General features: G+C 48.3%; 1 protein-coding gene across 1 annotated transcript; it reads left to right on the top strand.

Annotated features, from left to right (window-relative positions):
• The first annotated feature begins 262 nt into the window (after positions 1–262).
• rap2b (RAP2B, member of RAS oncogene family) lies at positions 263–2,517 on the top strand. The gene has a single exon (XM_027032067.3). It carries the CDS (start codon positions 600–602, stop codon positions 1,149–1,151), a length of 552 nt encoding a protein of 183 aa, XP_026887868.1. The 5' UTR covers positions 263–599; the 3' UTR covers positions 1,152–2,517.
• The last annotated feature ends 15,317 nt before the right edge of the window (positions 2,518–17,834 follow it).

Below are 17,834 nucleotides of genomic sequence, written 5' to 3'. Positions count from 1 at the left end.
CAAAACTCACCAGGCTACTGTCGATGTACATGTTTTAGTGAAAAATCACCGAATCTGTGCAAAACAAACACGTCGGAATTTTGCCAACGTGGGTAAATTAGTTTTCTGAATTGGTTTGTAACCCCACACTGCACGTTAAGAAGTTAAATTTTAAACTTAATCGAGGATCGACCGTGAATCAGGCGACTGCGACACAGATTTCGAACAAGGCGTGGTGCCTGTTGACTATAAAAGAACTTTTCAGGAGGGCGAATCTGATCCGAGCTGCCGACTGCGCCTTTAAGACGCTCTCGCTCGGTGACGTGAGCCGCTGCGCGCCGTGGCCTGTGGGCAGGAAGAGTGTGCGAGAGCGCGTCGATCACTCCACGACCAAGACACGGCGCAGAGGGACCCACGGGGGGCCGAGCATGACGGGACTCTAATGCTGAGGCACGGCCCAAATCAAGCCCGCGCTCACCCACGACGGATCACCGAGTCCGACGCTTTTGGGTGGAAATCCACCAGCGGTGCGACGGCGCCTCGAGCGGGCTGAGGACGAGCAGGGCGGCCAGCTAGAGGAAGGCGAGAGCGAGCGAGCGAACTAGCGCCCGTCCGGAGCCATGAGAGAATACAAAGTAGTGGTGCTGGGGTCCGGCGGCGTGGGGAAATCGGCGTTAACGGTGCAGTTCGTTACCGGGTCCTTCATAGAGAAATACGACCCGACGATAGAAGATTTCTACCGCAAGGAGATCGAAGTGGACTCGTCGCCCTCCGTATTGGAGATTCTGGACACGGCGGGGACCGAGCAGTTCGCCTCCATGCGAGATCTGTACATCAAAAATGGGCAGGGGTTTATACTTGTCTACAGTCTGGTTAACCAGCAGAGCTTCCAAGATATCAAACCGATGAGGGATCAGATCATCCGCGTGAAAAGGTACGAGCGAGTGCCCATGATCTTGGTGGGGAACAAGGTGGATCTTGAAGGCGAGAGAGAGGTCTCTTCCGGGGAAGGCAAAGCCCTGGCGGACGAGTGGAATTGCCCGTTTATGGAAACGTCAGCCAAAAATAAAGGCTCAGTCGACGAACTGTTCGCGGAGATTGTCAGACAAATGAACTACGCTTCTGCGCCAAACGGAGATGACCAGTGCTGTTCCTCTTGCGTTATTCTTTAAAAGAAATACATGTAGTATTTTAAGTTTGCAATGGCGAGTTAGCAACTCGTAACACGACTCCGTAAGACAAAAGAACGAGGAATGGAACCGACAAGTTTGCTCGAGGACAAAAGCACGCGCTCGTCTCTGCAGATTTCTTTCTGGTGTTAGCTGTCATCAGTATTCTAAAGTGTCCTATATTGTCTTGCACACGCATAATACAACGACGACAAACGTGCATCAGTGTTTACAATGACACAATACTTGAACGTTCTGGGATTTAGACAAACCCGACACGCTTAACCATGGGCACTCGAGTCTGGAAACGTGATCTCCTGGTGCCTAGCTGTGTGGTAGTTTGTCTTTAGCGACATAAAACGGACGTTTGTAATTCTTTTTTTCTGTTCTGGAGGTGTTTTGCAGGATTTCTTAACTGTTGAGCTCCGCGTCTCTCTCCCCCCCCCCGGGTCTTGGCAGCACTACTTTAGGGGAGGTGGAGACTCCCGGAGCAGCCGCTCACACTTCAGGAGTTCCGCTTGGTTGGAGTATTGTTGCAGCACACTTGATGTACACCACTGATGTCAACACGCGCGGCCGACCCAGCGCCTAGCTCGTCTCGGCCTGCACTCGTGACTGGAACTCATCCCTAACCAGAGACGTGGAAACTGCGACATAAGCTCGAGCGTTTCTTCAGAGGACGAACTTGGGGAAACTAATGGCTATATTGCATCACTTGCTGCAAATGACTCGGGTTGAAGGAGCGCTTTTTTGAGCGTTTGGCAGCGGATGGCGTCCTAATGTAAAACCACTTCACTCTGATCAGTGCCACCTTTTTTAACTCAGCGTGCGCGAGGACCTTACTGTAGTGACGTAGGGGCGTGGAGTTTACGCCCGTGTGTCGAGTGCCTTCCAAAAAAGTTGCTCAGCTTTTAGTGCCAACCCGAGAAAGTTTGAAAGGAGTTTTATGGCAATCCAGAGTACTTAACTGTTACACTCTGTAATCTTTAGGGGTTTTAAAATATACATCGAACCTCCATGTCAAACGAATGATTTTCTTTTTGCCCACAATTTGGCCTTTAATAGTGTTTTATTATTGTTTTTTTCCCTCTTGAAAAACCGGTCTAGACCTGGCCAAATGTTTGAAAACAGGTACTGGATCCCCACGACTCAAAACCCTCGTTCATGTCTTCTAGACCAGTGAAAACAAATGTTGTTGGTTTTTTTCCCTTTCTCTTCTTCTTCTTTTTTTTTTTTTTTTTTTTTTTAACAAAATGTGATGTACCATTGAAATTCTAATCCGATTGTACGTCTAATTTCAGACCAGTTTTTTAACAGCTGTTCTGACTGTTTAAAAGACTTTTAATACAAATTGAATTTTTAAAAAATATGTTCAGTGTTTGCACTCCTTTTGTAAGATTATTAAAAGGTGTATAGTTTTAAAATGTATATAACATTGAGTTGTTAAAATGCTATTACATAATAGAGATTGCTATGTAGATATTACTGACAAGGATCTTTATACCTACTAAGACAGCTCTGTGTGTGGGTCTCATCTCAGTCAGTTTGCTGCTTTGAGGAATTGGGGTGCAGGTATGAGATTATGAGGCTCTGACTGACAGCTCTGCTCGGTGGGGAATTTTGGCCGTCAAATGCGCTCGAGCTGAAACTGGGGAAACCAGTTGCACGTTGGAAGCGGTTTGGCAGTGCAGTCCTCGTTGCGTCACGTGACCTGGGCATCCTCTTGGTGAAGGTGTAAAATTCGTTTTCGGTGGCCGAGCTAAAAAAAAAAAACGTTCGTGCAGTAAATGACATCGTACAGAAGTAGCCGTCTCAGCAAGGACGCGTACGGACACCCGCGGACGGAGCATTCTTAGTGGGGTTTTTTTTTGTGGTTTCTGTCAAACTACATTTATAAGGTTGTGATGTAGTATAGGTTGTGTGTCTCCCCCCCTTTGTGTCTGGAAACCTGGCACGAGCAGTATTTCCCCCCTTCCTCTTATAATTGCATATGCGCCTGCCCGTCATATTCCTCTTTCACGTAAGTCAGCCCACCGAGCGTCCAGGTGATGCCGCCTTTTCTCGCCAGACCTCCGGACTTTGAGGTGCTAATGAAGGTGGGCTTGAAGTGCTCCCCCGGAGCACGCTCGCGGTGCTCAGGTTAGCTTGCTGAAACGTGTCGGTGTTGAGTCACGCTGGCAGACGTAGCGCGTGCCCCCTGCAGTTAACCGTCGTGAAGCGAACAGCACGGTGGCGCGCGGCGTCCACCGAACCGCGCTGGCCTCCGGCCTTCCACGAGCGCACGCGGGACGATGACTGGAGCGCTTTGCCTCACGCCCTTGAATTGTTAACGTTGTTGGCCGCGCGTGCTGTCGGGGTGGAAGGTGTCGAGTTTAGCTGTCGTGTTACAGAATAACCCAGGAATGCTAACATGTCTCACTAGTTCTTAAAGTTTGTTTACTGCAAATATGTTTAAAGTTCCTTTTTAGAAAGGGCAGGACTGGGTGCTTTCCTGCCATGACCTCTTTTCTCTCTCTCTAAACAGGTTGACAGTTTCACTTCCTCGAATATCCGCTTCACTACTATTTTATTTATTTATTTTCTTAAAAAAAAAAAAAAAAAAAACCTTTCACAAACAGTAAGTGACAGTCAGCTGTTGATGACTGCACTGTCACAGGTCCGCTGGTGCATGTGTTATGTACCTTTGTTGCCTTGGAGACGGTGGCCCAAAGGTGTGAAGAGTAGATTCTTTTTTGGGGAGTTTTAAAAGACACCATAAGATCCAGAGTTACACTCATTGCATCATGCTCGTGTCCATCAGACAACTTTTGGTTTCTGTGCATGGCAGAAAAAACATATTGTGGCTGCAGACACATTGGTGTTTATGTAATCTTTTCAGTCAGCAGTCTGTTGTGTTCATGTCAAAGTTTCTGCTTGTTCCCATTATCGTTCATTAGCATGTGTCTGAGGTCACATGGAGCTGCGAGGTTAGTTCCTCTGAAATCTCGCCGCGAGTCGGCCACGCGCTGGTTTATATTGATTTGTGTAGATTAGTGTGAGATGTGCTGTGGAGCACTTACTCTACTGGCCTGCAATAGCAGTTGCACTGTTGCAGTGCCTTTACTCTTAGCCCTGGGCAATGCATCGCTGTCTGCTGCAGCAGATAACTTGGAGGAAGTACTGTGCCCACAGCGTGCGTGCGTGCGTGTGTGTGTGTGCTGTTAGAAACACGTTTTTTTCCTGCTTTCCCCTTACCCTCTTTCTGCATTGTCTTTACTGCCGGGTAGTTCTCTAAATTTGATTTCAGTGCTTCTTGTATCATAGTCAACTAATCTGATGTATACTGAAGTGCTGTTTTTTGAGACTATTTCACAAGGTTATAAGTTGTCAATTGCCCTTTATTGTATTACCCACAAGGTGGTTCAGAAGAATTTCTTTTGAAAGTAACAGTTTTTATACAATTTCCCATTAAAATGCAAAAAACCCCATTTTTAAATGACATTATGAAAGTGATTTTTACATAGTATAAAGTGTTACATAGTAATAAGTTCCCATGATTCTAGTGGTTGGAATGGAAATTGTCAGTGGTGTCATGTGGTTTGCAGGTTGTGCTGTGGCGCAGGACGTGTTAGCGGTGCGTCCCTGGTCTTGAACAGGGTTGGAGGAGCATGCCTGGAGATGTGGTGGTGTTGTGCTAAAAACAGAAGAGGTGCTAGGACCCAGACGCCTCCTGCGGCTGCAGCCTGGTGCCGCTTGCCCTTGGCCTTTCAGAGCTAAAGAGTGAACTTTGGTCCCAGGAACCACTCAAGAGCTGCAGGTCTAGGGATTTTTTTGTTTTGTTTTGGTTTGAAAGCTGCGAGAGTCCATAAATATGCCGGTCATTATCTGACCAACATTCATCACCAGAGTGGTGTAACATTTTTCAAAGCAACCCCCCGCCCCCAATATTTCGCCCCATATTTCTATCTCTAAGTTTGTGATGGAGGGAGGTTGGTATTGTGCAGCTGCTGACTGTAATTGAAGCGCGTGCACTCTGTGAAGGTTCTTTTCTCTCTGCTCCTCGTGGTCAAAGCCGTTGTGTCTTTTAGCTGGGTTTCCCCGGTCGTTGTGATTTTAACACTAGCACCTGGGCTTCTAGAGAACAGCTGGGATCGGAAGTGAAGGGGCGTACTAGTGGCTCAGCTAGCGTTAGCGCTAACAGCAGACGGTAACTACCCTTTAAAGCATCCTGCCTGGCTGCAGCGTTTGGCCCTGGACCTGTCTCTGAGATTCCAGTGTGAGTGAGGAGAGCTTAAAAGGTGTGTGTGTGTGTGTGTGTGTGTGTGTGTGTGTGTTGCAGGGTGGTGAACTAACATGAGATTTCCACACACTCTTTTGTACAGCTGCAGTTTTTTGCAATAGTTTATTCGTCAGGGAGAAAAAAAACTTGCAGTGCACTTCGGTTCAGGTGACGGGTGCTAACTGGCGACGGTGTCAAATCCATCTTGAGTGTGTCAAGATGACCCCAGGTTTCTGCTGGTACTAATCTTATTTTAGTGCAGACAAGGCTTAATCTCCACATGCCATCTCTAAAGTGGCTTCCTGGACAAAACTGCTGTTGAGAAGGGCTCAAAATCAGGCCACACAGAAGTCCGTTTTTTGGTCTCCGACTTAGAAACTTGGTGGTTGCTCAACATGTTTAGAGAGAATCCCCAGATAGCAGCATCAGTATGAGCCTGGAAAGCTAGAACTAAATGAGCTAACTGTCCTGTTAAGCGGGGTGATATTTATTCACACTGGTGGAAGTCCTTGGGTTTGCTGTTTAGCTGCAGGTGTGAGCTGTTGTGCAATCCCTTTTCCATTTTAATTAGCTCTTCGAGGACTCTATTTAGAACGAGCTGTTACGCTAAACTTTGTTTTACTGTGTGCTTTTGTAGACCTTTACACACACTTGGGGCTCTCTGTACCGGATCTTTATGTGCTGGAGATGTTCACAGCCTAAAAGCTATGTATCACACGTGGTTATGCATGCATGAAGATTCTCCCTGATTCTGAGCTTCCTGAACATGTGTTCTGGTTTCAGACAGCCTACAGTGGGCGAATGGGGAACAAGGCAGTACAAAATGGCTGAACATCTCGATGTCTCGGCTGCCGGGGCGACGGGCGGTGCTGCAGTCTGTCATGTGATCCCCACTGGCTTTAGGTGGAGGATTTCCCGGGACCGCCAGTTTGCTTTCCGTACAGCGCGCAGACAGCCGTGGTTCTCTTACAAAATTCCCTTTCGGCAATTCCCCTGTCAGTGCTGTGTGTTTTTGAACAGACACACACATGCCCAAGAGCAGGCCAGGTGCTGGCTTCTGTGTGGAAACCTGCTATGTGCAACAGCACCACTTGGCATTCTTGGGCCTGGGTTTGCATGTGTGTGCGTGCGCGTGTGTGTTCATATATGTCTGGATTACAGCTGAGGTATCTGCCCTGAACTGTGCTGGGTGGGCGCTGGGTTGGGGGTGACCTGTTGACATGTCGTGTTTGGTAGATTGTCTGAAACGGGCCTCGTCTAGTTTCAGGGCAGGGCTGAGCGTCTTACCGCACATACCTCCTATGACCTGTTTGAACAAGGCACGTGATCACATACAGATTTTAGCTTGCAGTGACTCAGTGTAGCCAGCATTCCCAGTTTCAGGTGTTGGAATGGTAATCTGTTTATCTGGCAAACAGTTGTTAAACACAGCTTGGGTCACATGAAAGCAAGACGTTTGTTAAAGCTTCATATGCAGATTCCTCAATGGTTCCTCTATCGGTTCCACCAGTTCTGCTCTTTTCCAAAACGAGAGAGACTGCAGAACAGATCTTGGATCAGTGGTTAAAAAAAAAAAAAAAAAAAAAAAAAGGTTTTGAACCTTGGCTTCCAATCTGAAGAAAAGGGAAAACCCAGAAGTCCAAGAATGTCTTGTAGCAGAAGGTCTCTTGACCATGTGACTTCATTCCTCAGACGCCAGCTGACGAGAGGCTGAGAGAAGGAGAGTCTCAAACATGTCCAGACATGCCACTTTCTGAGAGTTCACTTCATTGTCTTGAATCAGGCAATAAGTGTTTTTTTACAGTGATTTTTGTTTTTAAGCATCAAATCCCAACTGGCCAATAAACATTTACTCCACGTGCCAATTTCTGACATAAGCAGTCAAAGAAATGCCCTCCCACTCTAACAAACCCCAACCTGAAGGATGTGTCATATTTCAACATCTGCTGCTTCATGTTTCATCTAGGGATTGGAGTTCTTCTGCAGTTTGTTCTGTAGACCTGACAGGTGAAGAACCTCAAGCAAACCATGTTTCCTGTTAATAAGGTAGCGATGGAGGTGTTTGCATCAGGTTCAACTTGCTGATTTGAATTAAAACTGAGAACTGACAGACACCTCTGTTAACGGCTCTCTTGACAAACTGGAAGCTTCTGCCTCACTGATGCTCTCGCCCAACAAGCAAAACCCTGGAAGATAAAAGCTACAAGTGTTTCATTATGTTAAGGTCCTAGTGAAGTGTGTGTGTGTGTGTGTGTGTTCATGTTCATACGTACTCCTTTGCGCCCTGCACTTGTGCTATGCGACCTATGTGACGCACTTTTATTTTGAAGTGCAGTGGCCGAATGCAGACACTGGCGACGGGTATGTAGCCAGCTGGCGATGCCTGGGTTTGTCGGGTTTGTTGCGCAAAAGTGTGGCTGCACGTGACTATGCCGAGATGAACGTGTGTACCACTGCTCAGCTCTGTCACGCAAGGAGTGGGCCGTGCGTATGATGAAACGGGCCTGTGTAGGACTGTGTGCTTGCGTTTTCCTGCTTGTGTGTGTTCGTGCAGGCAAGTCATGTGACCCGTCTCATTTCATGCACTTGCACGCTGGCAGGGAGGTAGAACAGAGATCCCTGATGAACCTCTCTCTCGCTATCTATCTATTTAAATCTCTCTCTCTCTCTCTCTCTCTCTCTCTCTCTCTTTTCTTTCCCGTCTTCCCGTCCTTCCCGCGCCGCGGCCGGCCCGCACTTCCCTCCTTCAAAGGGCAGAGAAAACATGGCACTTGCGCAACGTCTGTTTCGCAAATGGCAGGGGTGGGGGTCCGCGGAGGTCCCTCTGAACTTGCCGTCAGCGTTCCGCTTCGTCACCCGTGTGCGAGTGAGCAGCGAGAGAAGCAGAGCCCTCCTCCTCTCCGCCAGGTCCCCCGGGAGAAGCCTCGCCCTCCGGTGTGGGGCAGGCGCAAGGCTCTGGGGCGCCGTCGTTCGCACACACGCTCCCTTCCCCTCAGACGCCTGTGCGTCTCTTCCCTGTGCCAGCATTCCACTGCCTGCTGTCGAGATGAGTGGCATGCGTCCTCGTGCCTTGCTGCCCTCCACGTGGGAATGTTTTACACGACCACACCACGGTAATGCGCGAGGCCACGACAGACACTGCCTTCATGTGGTCTTGGTAAAACGCATTGGTGAACGCCGTTGGCAGGGCCGGGCTGGGGCTGAAATAGTGTTACTACCAGCAGGTGAGGCGTGTTGACACGCATGTGGTTGACACATGCGCGGTAGACTGTCATCATCGTCGAGCTTCAGCTCCTCACACACGTCTCTGGGTACTAACATTATCCTCATCCTAATTTGTGTTCGTGTTTGTTTTAAGCGTTCCAGAAGGGCCCGGAGTTCTGACCCTTACTGGCTCACTGGATCTGGGCTTGGTTAAAGCCAATGTACCGACCAACATCTGCGACGGGCGCAGTGTGCCGACAGGCCTTTCTGAACGGTGTAAGATCGGCTGTGTCCCTGCCGGTCTTCCCAGTAATGTCCCCTGTTCTTACAGGAAGTGCTTATCTTTTTGCCAGGAAATCGTGTGTGTGTGTGTGAGTGAGAGAGAGAGTCATGCCTTGTGGTGAGCCACTCCTCAAGTTTTTTCCTCTTTCTTTTCTCTATCTCACACACACACACACACCCAGTAGTGCAGTACAGAGTTGCTCCACTTGGCTACAGGATTACGTTAGTGTGTCCTGAGTCACTGTGTGCTCTGTTCTTCCTCTTAGGGCTGTCTAGCATTCATACAGCCGACGTTGCCTACGCCAGTACACGCTCAACAAATACCGTCGGTCCAGAGCTGGGATGTGCCTACAGGAAAGCCACTCCATCCACCACGAAGCCTGAACATAGATTTAGGTTTAGTTCTCTTCATGTTTTCAGGCTAATCTAAAGTAGCCAGTGGGATCGGTCACTTTGCATTTTATTTTAAATAAATAAAATAACGTTTTCTTATAACAGGTTACTCTGTCGAGCCATGCTTCACGTTGGCAGCGCAAGAAACCGATGCTCGGTGCAGCTCCACCCTGCCCTACCCCCACCATACGTTCTGAGAATATTTGGAGCTCTGTGCTCCTATTAAATGTTGGTTAGGTCCAGGCGGGGGTGGTGTTGGTTGTGATGGAGGAGGGGCAGCTGGGGGTTGGGAGGTGTGTAACACCTGGTATCCGGAGTTTGTGGCGTTGGAGATGATCCGTAGCAGAGGGAGGAGCAGACGAACATCACACCACTGTTTCCCTTTGCTTTCATCGTTGACCGAGAAGTAAACGTGTCCCGGCGTGGGCTGCGTCAACCCCTTCCTTTTGGACCGGGACATGCAGGCTCTTCTGTTGTGTGAGTGTGTGGATGTATGGCTAACATATATATGATGGAGGTTGTGTGTGTGTGAGAGAGAGGTTGTGAGGATGCAGGTCATTTTAAGATGCACCATGTTCACTTAAGGACAAGAGGGGCCCTGTTTCCTGTTGTTCCTGCAGGAGCAGGAAGTGCATTTCTTGCGACAGAGTGATTTGGATCTGGTCCATCCTGCTGCGATGCACTGACGTTCACTCCACATGGAGCTGACTCTCAGGACTGTGTGCACTGACCATCACAAGGATGGCCAGAGTATCTGGGGTGTGTGTGTGTGTGTGTGTGTGTGTGTGTGTGAGAGAGAGCGAGAGCGAGAGCGAGAGTGTCACAGCTTGCCTGCGATCCCAGCATTGATGAGGACGGAAGGGTGGCTCCATTTCAGACTTCCTGTCTTGCATTGTAACTCACAGTGATCTCTCTTTCTCTCTCTCATACCCTCTCTCTCTCTCTTTCTCTCTCTCTCTCTCTCTCTCTCTTGCTCGCTTTCCCTTTCTCACCCTCTCTCTCTCTTTTTCTTTGTCTCTCTCTCCCCCTCTCTCTCTTTCTCTCTCTCCATTGCCCTCTCTCTCTCTTTCTTGCTCTCTCTTTCTCCCTCTCTCTCTCTCTCCCTCTCTTTCTTGCCCTCTCTCTCTCTCATTGCTGTTTTCCTCTTTCACTTCATTTTTTTTCTTCCTCCGTCTTTTTTGTCTTGTGCCAAAATTCAGTATGTAAAGTTTCAAAGTTCAAAGGTCAGTAGAAACTTGGGGAGTCTGGGGGAGTGGCACTGCTTCTAGGACATCTCTCACTCACACACACACACACACACACACACACACACACACACACACACACACACACACACACACACACACACGCGCGCGCGCGAGGATAATGACATTTAGAAAGACATCCAGTAAAAAGATCAACCCTCACATCGTCAAGGGTGAGAAGGTCTCCTCGTTATGAGGCACGGTTTCTTTCTCCAGTGCCCTGTAGTTGGACACAGTGGACACATTTGGGCTCCAGTAATGCGATTCTGTGTGAACGTGCTCCTGCTCACTAGTAGAACAGCTGCGTTTTGTGTTTGCTGTAAGTTAATAGACCGAGTTTTTGATGTTTCACCTTAATGGCTCAAAGAATATTATCTGTGGGAGAAGGGAGTAATGGAGAGAGGGAGAGAGAGAGAACTAATGAACAAATGTGTGTGAGTGAGAAAACGAGAGAGACCGAAAGATAAGACAGCAGAGGAGGGGGCTGCCAGCTGGGCTGATATGCTGCAGTGCATGCTGGGTAATTTCATTAACGGTGCGGGTGCAGGCTGATCGTATGACTATAAAGTCGCCGGCGATCTTTAATCATTTACTCCAGCATCCAACACGACCACTCTTCCAGACCTGGACGTGTCTCCGGAACACGGCTGTTCCCACGCTGTAGCCGACTTGCTAACTGCCTCAGAAGTGACCCCATCATAGCCCCACCTGCCAGGTCACGGCTCACCCCAGACTCTTACTGAGCTCCTGGAGTTGTGGGCTTCGAGGGTGGTGAAGCAGTTTTGCGCTTCTCCCCCAGAAGGGTGCAGGGACACCTCTGCTTCAGCCCTTTGTGGGGGGGGGGGGATCTCTGCAGTTGAAGCAGACATGGGTGGTGCGTGGGTGGTGCGTGGGGGTGTCAGAGACATCTCATCCATCAAAAGTCCTCACGCTCCTGAGCTCGGGATGGATTTAGAACAGAACGTGCAAATGAGGTGTTGTTTTATTGTGCTGTATCTCTGTGGGGGAGTGTTCTCTCTCTCTCTCTCTCTGTGTGTGTGTGTGTGTGTGTGTGTGTGTGTGTGTGTACGTGAATGTTGGATGTAGAATTACATGTGTGTGGGGATGTGGGATTGCATTTGAATGTGTGTAAGGGGTGTCTGCAGGCAGTCCATGAGAGCTTGTAAACTTTGTGTGCTTTCTGAGATGGTGTGTGGGCATGTGTGTGCGTGTGTATGTGATTTGACACACTTTAGGAGGGTGTACACTGTGTTTGATATATGCAGGCACTGTGTATGAACATGTATAGGGTGTGCATGGTGTGGCAGGCGCTCTCTATGGGCTTGTAGTGTGTGTGTGTGTGTGTGTGTGTGTGTGTGTGTGTGTGTGTGTGTGTAGTGTGTTATGAGAACAGATGGCACCCCTTGCATGTTCCAGTCAGGAGGAGAAGTAGTGTGCAATGTCTCTCTCTCTCTCTCTCCCTCTTTCTCTCTCTCTCTCTCTCTCTCTCTCCCTCTCTCTCATTGTATGACCTCAATGCCAAAGCAAATCCTTGTTCTTAATAAACATATCATATCACCAAGGTTAACAATTAAATGGTTAACAAATGACATGGTCTTAATGGGGGTGTTAGCCTGAGGTCTCCCATTTATGCTGTTGGTCTGTTGTCATATCTTTGTTCTGAACTGTGTGTGAGTGTGAGTGTGTCTGTAGTCTATTTGTTGGGTGTTTACATGCACAGTAAGCAAAGTAGGACCATATTACTCTAAATAAGGAGATTTCTCAAACTTAACTCCACAGTTACCATGTCTATACGCACGCACGCACACTGTCACAACCAGCAGTATAGATTGCCACCCATACACATGCATCTTGCTGTAAAATCAGGTACAGGTCTCCCTTGGCTGCATAGCTACTTTAATGAGGAACAGAATACCAAAACCTGATCTCAGATCAGCACTGTGATTACTTGTCACATGATAGTCAATTTAAGAATGTGCAATGAATAATCTCTCTGTGCCCTCCTTCAATGTCTGATGGGGTCGAGGTTACACACTGGCCACAGCGTAAACCTCCTAACCGGCCTCTGCGTCGTTCCTTCTACCCAGACTCAGAACGCTTACTCAGACTCCCACGTCTGTTATGATGAACTGGCGGGTATGAGAAGCTTGAGTGCTACCACCCATCTAGCAACAGCGCCCCTTCACACACCCGGAGCTGGTCGGGGCAGGCTGGCATCCACACGTAGTAGGTGGAGGTCTAGCTAATCTGAGGTTAGACGTCAGGACCTGAGGTCTCTCTCCACTGCTCCATTGGGATTATTTGGGTTAGATTATTTATCCCCACGGCCCCTGCCAGCACTACTGGGTTTTATTAAGGGCTATTTCTGTTGAATCTTTGGCACAGATGAGATTACATGTACACATTTGCTGGAATCTTTAAAGCCAGTGGAGGAATGAGTTGGAATATGACTATACTTGGCAACAGAAGGGCTAGTCTTAACAGTGACTGTATGGGCAGGGTAGGTGTGTTTAATGAAGTGTGTGTGTGCATGCATGCATAGGTGTTAGTATCTGTCTGTTTTATTGAATGCCTGTGTTTGTCTGTCTTTCTATGAATGTGTTTCTAAAGCTTGTTAATATATTAAAACCCACTTGATGGTACTGCCAGCCAGGGTGTGTGGGAGTAGGTATATGGGTGTGTGTGTGTGTGTGTGTGTGAGCTTGCATGCATATATGTGTGAGCATGTGTGTACATGTATGCATGAGAGATTGTGTCTCTGTGTGTGTGTGTGTGTGTGTGTGTGTGTGTGTGTGTGTGTGTGAGCTTGCATGCATATATGTGTGAGCATGTGTGTACATGTATGCATGAGAGATTGTGTCTCTGTGTGTGTGTGTGTGTGTGTGTGTGTGTGTGTGTGTGTGTGTGTGTGTCTGGGAGAAAGAGAGACAAGCAGTGGAACTGATGGAGCAGCTTTCAGCCACCCACGTTCCTGTGCTGTAGTTAAAAAGCACAAGAAAAAAAAGTGTGTGTGTTTGTGTGTGGCCTCAGTCTTCCATTCTGTTAGGTAATTATGAAATGTGTGTGAGAATTATAGCAGAACTCTCACTGAGGCAAGCAGGAGAGCATGTGAGGTTTTTTTTTTTACACTTTCTCCACTTCACAAGGATAAGCGTGTTTTAACACAGGAGAGCTGGGCATGAGAGCTGGGCTCTGTGGTCCAGGCTGAGGTCAACACTGAGGTCAACACACCCAGTCTGTGCCAGCAATGAGTCGAAAGCAGAATCTGTCATAGAGACGGTTCTCCTGGACGTCGTGCATGCATGTTCATGAGGCTGCTGCCTGCTTCCTGGCCGAGCTGTGAAAGCAGGGCTTGGTGAAGGCAGTCTTGCTGCTCCTCAGGGAGTAATTCGTCAGCTAGAAAGGCCTCTCTCTGGGCCACCGTACCTTTGTCACAGTAAACACCGGTAAAAGACTGTGATTGCACCAGGTTTATGGTTTCATGTGTGCTGCACTGAGGTGGTGCTCCACTGAGTTGTTTTAACACACACACACAGTTCCTTTTGCAGACTCCACAGTGCCAGCTGCATACTACCTAACCCACAGCATGGTTTGTTTGAGAATGCTGTGGAAACTCAGTACTTGAATGAAACAGATGAGCGCAGGTGAGTTTGTCTTACGTGGGGAGGGTGACCCATAGCCTCGCCCCAAGCCGTGTCTGTCCAATCAAGCTTTAGCTGTAGCCGTTTAGCGAGGGTGTGATCCGGCTGGCCAGCTAATAGGCGCGTTCGGCTCAACGGCACCCCCAGTGGTGGGAAGGCCAAGTTGGCCACAGCAGGGGGACTTTAATGAGCTTTCTCGCGGAGAGAGAGGCTGCGTGGCCGTAATGACTGGCCTTCACCTTCATCGCGACGCCAAAGTGCCGGAGACAGACTGTGTGCCGTGTCTATCAATCTCAGGATCTGTCCCTGCTGGGGGTTTAGTACAACAGCCAGAACACGTTAAAATTTATACTCTGAGGAGTGTGACAGATATGAGCATAGCCGCGTCGTTCACCAGGCGATGCGTCACTAGATATGACCACTGATGCTCGTGTTCTATAGCAGAACTGATCCAGGGTCAGTTTTTGCTCTTAGTTACTCATTAATGAGCACGATATCACAGTGGTAGTTCGGTGGTTAAGGTTCTGGACTAGGAATCAGAAGGTTGCCAGTTCAAGTCCCACCACTGTTAAGTTGTCACTGTTGGGGCCCTGAGCAAGGCCCTTAACCCAAAATGACTCCAGCTGTGTTCAGTCATAAGTGTCTTTGGATAAAAGCATCAGGTAAATGGAAATGTCTTAGGCTGAAGGTTGTGATCAGACAGAGAACACTGATGTGTTTGGCCTGTGTGTCTGTTTTCGGAGGAGATTTGAGGGAACTGAGGAGTAATGAGCAGTGTGTTTGATACCAGGGGAGAAAAAAGGAAGGAAAAAATTCCAGAGGTGCTAGTTACTATAGCAACATTTCACAGACACCAACGCACGGCGCTGTGTAATTGTGGGTTACTGTACACACTCTCTCTGACTCCAGCACCCCGACTCCCACACCTACACACCATGAAGAATGTCTGATGTCTGATTATAGTAAATAACAGAGGACAGCAGTGTTTGTTGAGAATGCACGGATTTATCTGTCACTGTTGCAGACACACAGATGGCTTTTAAAAAGATCTGCCGTGGCCTCATATGAAATCTTTGAAACCCCAGAAACACACACTATGTAACCCATAAGGCTTTGCCATGGACACAACTCTCATCATGCCTCTGCATGGTGAGAACACTCTGGCCTTGACACCGTATATTATAATCCCTGAAGCCGGGGGTTTCTCTTATTCCAGTCGCTTTGTTTGTTTTTCATGGTTATCTTCAGGAATACATAAATCTAAGAAAGGAAAAAAAACCCCACAAAGGTAACAAATAGTAGAAACTCTGTTCTGTCTCCTAAAGGCCACGTTTCTATATTCTGAAGAACACCATCCTCCCAGTTGTATAATACCTTAATTACTTTCACACACAGTCCTGTTTGATCTCCTTGCGTGATGACCACAGCAGTGGAGTGGCAGTTATGGGACATTTTTGCATGTAGCTGCCGCTATCATGTTTGAGAAGCCAACCCAGAAGAGAAATCACAAATGCTCCGCTCCGGATCACAGATCAGGTGAGGTGGATGTTTGTTTTGCTTGTTTTTGTTCGGTAGCTGTTTGGTGTTTAGCTGGCACTCTATTTGGTTTAAGAGTGTTACTTTAACACCAGCCTGAATGCGCTGTTGGCTTACAGACAACATAATACTGGCAAAGTGCCTCACTTCCTGTTTCTGTTCTCACACAGGAAGCTAGCACCGAACAAGGAATCCTTCTGAAAGTGTAACAGATTTCTAACACCCATGCCCTCTTAAAATACTGTGGCATATCATCATGGCAAAGGCTTACAGAGTCATTTTTCTTAGCCCTCACAAGAAATCTTGACATGTCCTGTTTTTTTGTAGGTGTTTGTAGTTTTGTTGTATTTCTTACATTTTATGAGACAGGAAACAAAAAACGCTACAGGACACCACAGCATCCACCTCCCCCTACAGGAGCCCCCCCCCCCCCCCCCCAAAGGACACCTCATCCCCTGCAGGACACCTCCCCCTACAGGAGCCCCCCCCCCCCCAAAGGACACCTCATCCCCCGCAGGACACCTCCCCCTACAGGAGCCCCCCCCCCCCCCACAGGACACCTCATCCCCTGCAGGACACCTCCCTCTACAGTACACCTCCTGCTGCTATCAACTGTTTTACCTTTCACAGGCATGACAAGAGAATCTGGACTTTGTGAAGAAAAGTTCCAGGAATGCAAAAACTACCGTGGAACCGCTGTCGAGTAGCAAGTGGTTAATGACTGAATGCCTCTGCATGCGTGTTAGGGCGTTATCTGTCTGAATTTCTCTTCTATCCAGGTAGGGTCTCGCCTCCAGAGATTAGCTACTGGCTATATGGACCCATCCCGTGTGGGGAAGGGTTTTTATATCCAACACAGGACCACCATCATTTCATAGAAAAAACAAGGCGGAACTTGTAAGCCACCTTCCTTCATGAGTGACATCACCCACGACCAATTGGAATGGCTGTCCTCAATCGCACAGTGAAATTTGAAGGATCGTCGAATGTCGGTGTGAGAGTGTCCGGACTCTTCTTGGGGTCTCACTGAGCTTGCGTTAGCCCTGAGTAATGATCCGTGCTGTAAACAGGGTGTAGGATGTTGTGCATTTGGTCACAAAAGTATCATTCAAACACATGCTTTTGGGCTCTCTGGTTGGGAGCCTCATATGCTATTTGGCAAGAAGCCACACACACACACACACACAATCGCATGTTCTCAGCTGCACATTCTTTCAGGGTGAATTCAGTGGGTCTTCTGGGCTGTGGCCTGTATACAGTCCTCGGGGTTGGTTGCACACAGCTGTGTTAACCTTTATGGCATGATGTCGTGCGTACGGTGGGTTCTGTGTGTTTGTGGTGCTGAGGTGTCGTGCATTTCTGTGCTTATGCTACCCTGATGTGCCTTTGTGCTGTGTGATTCTGCTGTAACCCTTGCTGGTGTCAGCCTGTGTCATGGTCTGAACTTGATAAGATAGGGCCGGGCTGGGCCGGGCTACATGTAATCTGATACGACAGCGACCGTTGGAAGGGAGCCGGGCTGGCCTGGGTCCGCGGCTTGTGTGTGTGTGGGTGCGTGAGATTGTGTGCATTTGTGTGTGAGTGCACCAGTGAATAGTTTGAGCAAAGCCTCACATGATGACCCTATGACTGCAGTCTTTGTTAAAGCGACTGCCATGAGCAGACGGAGAGTGAATGAGGGTGTGTGTGTGTGTGTGTGTGTGTGTGTATGTGTGTGTGTGTATGTGTGTGTGTGTGTGTGTGTGTGTGTGTGTGTGTGTATGTGTAGAAATGGGAATTCAACTGAGTGTGTATGATGCTATGCGGATGCAGTTGTGGGGTGCTAGTCGATGGTAGGCACCATTGTCCTCACTTATGGAGAAGAAGAGAACCTCTCTCTCTCTCTCTCTCTCTCTCTCTCTTCCCCCCTTCCCTCCATGTCCCTTCCTCTGTCTGTTTCTCCCACTCTCAGAGAAGGAGATACTATGTGTTTGACAGATAAGTGTTTGTAACTGCTGTCTGAGAGAGCGACACAGAGGATGAGGTGAAAGATATACTTCTCTGTTTGTTCCAGAGAGGCTGCTGTTGTTGTGGTTTCAGTCAGACAGAGTTTTCTTGTTGTTGTAGTGAGCACTGGGGAATGGGTGTG

Source organism: Electrophorus electricus, chromosome 6, assembly GCF_041902795.1.
Source record: "Electrophorus electricus isolate QZ-2024a chromosome 6, ASM4190279v1, whole genome shotgun sequence".
Lineage (NCBI taxonomy): Eukaryota > Metazoa > Chordata > Actinopteri > Gymnotiformes > Gymnotidae > Electrophorus > Electrophorus electricus.
The sequence above is the reverse complement of the archived record's forward strand: the minus strand, read 5'-3'. Positions and strand labels throughout refer to the sequence as shown.

Coding starts and splice junctions, on each gene's coding strand:
- rap2b (XM_027032067.3), top strand. CDS start 600: ATGAGAGAATACAAAGTAGTGGTGCTGGGGTCCGGCGGCGTGGGGAAA.